Source organism: Lycium ferocissimum, chromosome 2 (assembly GCF_029784015.1).
Source record: "Lycium ferocissimum isolate CSIRO_LF1 chromosome 2, AGI_CSIRO_Lferr_CH_V1, whole genome shotgun sequence".
In the NCBI taxonomy this organism is placed as follows: domain Eukaryota; kingdom Viridiplantae; phylum Streptophyta; class Magnoliopsida; order Solanales; family Solanaceae; genus Lycium; species Lycium ferocissimum.
The window spans coordinates 61,062,865-61,067,156 of NC_081343.1; the positions used below are offsets into that span (position 1 = coordinate 61,062,865).

The 4,292-nt window shown below is 38.6% G+C and overlaps 1 protein-coding gene across 2 annotated transcripts; it reads right to left on the reverse strand.

Annotated features, from left to right (window-relative positions):
- LOC132046531 (uncharacterized) lies at positions 1-4,292 on the reverse strand. Of its 2 annotated transcripts, none has more exons than XM_059437183.1 (4): positions 3,792-4,268; positions 2,477-3,311; positions 1,670-2,107; positions 1-373 (listed from the first exon to the last, which is right to left on the reverse strand). In XM_059437183.1, the coding sequence occupies exons 2-4, from the start codon at positions 3,288-3,290 to the stop codon at positions 189-191; spliced, it is 1,437 nt and encodes a 478-aa protein (XP_059293166.1). In that variant the 5' UTR covers positions 3,291-3,311; positions 3,792-4,268; the 3' UTR covers positions 1-188. The 2 variants fall into 2 exon arrangements, with proteins under 2 accessions (XP_059293166.1, XP_059293167.1); XM_059437184.1 differs by having other exon boundaries at positions 333-1,083; positions 3,792-4,292.

Here is a 4,292-nt window from a genome sequence, read left to right on the forward strand (position 1 = left end):
TGCTAACAACCCCAGAGCAAATACTTTATTTATTTTTCGAGGAACTGTACATGTGGAATAGCAGAAATATGCTTTATGTATCAAAAAGTAAAAGAATATATGATGATATTCACAAGACAGTAAGATTGATCTCCTGCTTCCTTATTTCCCTGTATTAATAAGCACACCTTAACCTATTTATTGAGAACTCATAGTTCTGATCCAGAGTCACCCTCAAGACTATGAGATTGATTCAAATAGGATGCTTCTCTTCCAGTTGAAAAGTAAGACCAGGCTAAGACAGCAGAGCCTAGTGTAATTGTAGCAGCAATCGAACCCCATATCCATTTCTTCTGCCTTCTCTTCCTTATTTGCCTAAGACGCCGCGCTGTCTCTACACAATCCAAACACAAAACGTCATTTTCTAAAAAGCAAAACAGCATCTGCTGGTAGATCTTCTCAACCAACAACAAAACAACTCAGCACAAAAAAAGGTTCACTACTTAGCATTTACCCTGATAGACTGCGGGTGCCAAGATTAGATAATCAGAGAAGCAGCCTGAACAGTTGTCACTCAGGATCAGAGGCGGAGGGAGGAAGGGCCATGAACCCCTTGGCGGAAAATTACACTGTTTATATATGGTTAAAATTATTTTTTATGAATATATATAGACGTTGAACACACTTTGGCTTCTTCGTCTGTTTACTTTTTCATATTTTGAACCCCCTTAGTGAAAATCCTGCCTCCGCCACTGCTCAGGATAAGGAAACTACATGCGAGGCCTTCGATGACACACTAACATACAAAATGGCCTATGAACCGAATGTACTCCTGATGCAAGATGTAGGTTAGCAAGGAAGTTTCTAGCGTCAAGTTGGTCTTTCAAACAATTCTGCAAATAGGATTACCTGTATGCATGCAATCTATTTTCACAGATATTATGAAGTCAATATGCCTTGCAACAAAAACAAGCTACCCAGTGAAATCTCACAAAGTGGGGTATGGGGAGGGTAGAGTGTAGGCAGACCTTACCCTACCTTGGGAAGTAGGGAGGCTATTTCCAGAAGACCCTAGGCTTAAGGACCCCCACATGGTTAAATGTCCTACTTTGACTAACACGATCATAGATATGAGAATTAGGATAGAGTCTATGTTTAGATATTATTAAAAAAAAAAAAAAAAAAAAAAAAACTGCATGTATGAGTGAAAAAGTGCACAATGAAGTTTGGTTGTAAAATACACAGATAGACCAAGACATTATTCTGGATGCCCTAAAGACGAAACATAAACATTTGGCATGGAATACTGGGGAAGATATTTGCACTACAGAGGATACAGAATGATGACTTTATGCATCAGTTAGAAAAGAAAACACCATATCTGGCTTATGCTTTGAGTTCTAATTCTCTCAGATAAGAGAGGAGGCAGTTGCCATCACGGCTATGACATCCCAATGAAACTATAAGTGAGACTAAGTAATACAGGTTAAGGACCTAGTTGTTCCTATCAACATATCTTATCTATTTGGTGGAAGCAACAAGTCAGATTGACAGACACAGACGTACAAAGAATAAGTGAAAGATGATCATTTGTCCAAACAACCCCGAAAGAACATGCATATACCTACATTAAATGCGCAACAACACATCAGCCTCAAAATATAAGTAGTAACATGTAACATAAACTCACCTATAGCTTCCTGATTCCTCTGTGACATCTCTCGATTCACAGCTTCGTAATAATTCAACCTGTCCCATAGTCGAGCTATCTCAAAGTTCTTCGACTCAATTTGAGCCTCCATTTCTGCCTCCACCTCAGCCTTTGCTATTCCCCTTCCAATGGAATCTGATACAAACCGAACAATGTGGACTTGTTGACACAAATCTTCCACCTGATCAACTGGCTGTTCATTGTCCAATCCCTCTCCAGCAATGACATTAGGAGGGATGTTCAACCCCACAAGAGATAATTGTTCACGAATGCTTTGCCACTGGGTTTGCATGGTACTTAAAGCTTCTTCTACTTGCTTTCTCTTTTCAATTTCCATTAATAAGCTCAATCTTATTTCTCGTAACTCATTTTCAAGATCATTTGTCGGTAATTGTGGCCCATTCTCTGAAGATAGTTCTGAAGAGAGGATGCACATACGACAACCAAAAGTTATGTCACTAGTAATATAATAAGCTCATGGTGATGACATAGAATATCAATAACTTATCATAAGAAAAAGTAAAAGGCACTCAATGGTAACAAGGTATTTACATAGAATAACAAAGCTTGCATAGTTGACTGAAAAATGTAAATCCTACAACTATGCATCAGGTAAAAGACAAGGAAGCCAATGTGACAGCCAGGAAAAAGAAAAGGAAGAAAATAGCAAAGAGAACATTCAAATTATTACTAGAGAAGAGGAACAAATAAACCCCTCAAGTTCAATTCAAATGTAAGCATAAAAAGACAGCCATAAAAATTGTCAAATTATGAAAAGGCGACTACCTTCCCAAGCATCATAAAATTCTCCCATCGGGGTCATGGAACTTACACAGCGCTGCAATCCACCATTATTCTCACTCTCACCATAACTCCTGACACTCAGAGATTCCTGTGGGTCAAAGAAATCGTCAGCTTCACCATCTCTCCTCAAATTGAATGCAACAGACTTCATTGTACCATTTTGCCCAGCTGAACCATTATGCAAATCTTGGTGAAGAAGCTCCTTATCACAAAGGTCACTCACTTCACCATTATCAGCAGGGAATAATAAATTATCCTCTTCTGCACAATTAATTGTCTCACTAGAAATGGAAGGGTCATCAACAGATGTACTGGGGAGCTCCTTCTCCATGTCTCTTAAATTCTCATCTATCTTCTTCTCTCCATCTAGAGCTTGTTGAGTGCCGAAATCATCTTCAGTGAAACTCTTTGAAAGTCGTGGACCTCGGCGCTTGTGATTGATTATGTAGGGTGATGGAGGAAATGACGAAGAAGAATCTGGATATGACGAAGGAGAATCTGGAAGTGGTGTTGGCTTGGGAATTGTGTATAGTGCAGGAGATATTTGAGTCCAGTGGTCATTCGTACCTGCTATTACAGAGGACTTACCATTGGTATCATCCAACTTTACATTAGACTCGAAGGATATCCTTTCTAGTTTTGAACTAGAACCATTCTTGCTCCTATCAAAGCTTGAATTAGGAATGTTGTTCCTCCTCTCAAACTTTGAGTCATGAATGCTCTTGGAAGTTGCCGTGGATTTCGAGCCCCCGGTTTCTATTAATCTATCCATAGCTATTGCTGTATATGTCGGCATGGCTTACTATACAAGCAACACCTATACGAAATAACAGAGAAACTTAGAAACATAACACAACAACCAATTAATTCATTTTCCATTAAGAATACATAAAACTATAAAAGCATGTCCTAGCAAATAATCTGATCCTGGATGGAAGTTAAGTAGCATAAAAGAAATGAAAAACGAAAGGTAATTGAAATTGTTCCAAACTCCAATTTTAAAGGAGAAATTCCATGGAATTGCGAAGGCAAGTTCACAAAATCTAGAAATGCTGGTATTTGTTAAACCAACGTTTGAATTCTTATGTGTCAAATCACGACGACATCATAATCCACCTAAATTTTAGTTATCCGCTAAAATCAATATGGTTCATTAACCTTTAAATTCATTCATTCAAATGGTAATTATAGGTCCAAATGATCAAATTAAACGCATAAAAGCTTTTAACAAACACACTTAATTATAACAACCAAATATGATCATCAAATCACCAATAAAGAGAGATAAGAAAGTAACCTGAAGATGGGAAAGAAGCAGAAGAAATGAAGAAACCCTAAGGGAAGGGAAGGGGACTCAAACCATGAAGGTAAGGGAAGAGATTCAGAAATTGAGAAACGGGATTGTGAAAGGTCATGATATTATGATTAGAGGAAGAAGGAGAAGGTGAAGGTACAGTGTGGAACACGTTTCCATTGAAGCACACGACCTGTTCTTGTTTCGTGTCCCTGACTCTCTCTCTGACCCAGACCCTGACCTTTCGGACAAGGCAAAAGAGCCCCCCCAAAAAACCAGTTCCTTAGAGCCAAGAGGAATGCTTCTTTCCTTCCTTCTTTCTCTGTATGTTTGTTAAGTACAAAGTTCGTGTGCCTGTTGTTGTATGTTTATGTTCCTTATTTCTCTCTGTCTTTCTCGTGCTTCTCCTTCCACCACCTCGCCTCCCTTAGAATCAAAGGCCAAAATGCAAACAGAACCTCCCCCACTTTATTCTAAAACAAAAAATAAGATTCTTATTTTGTC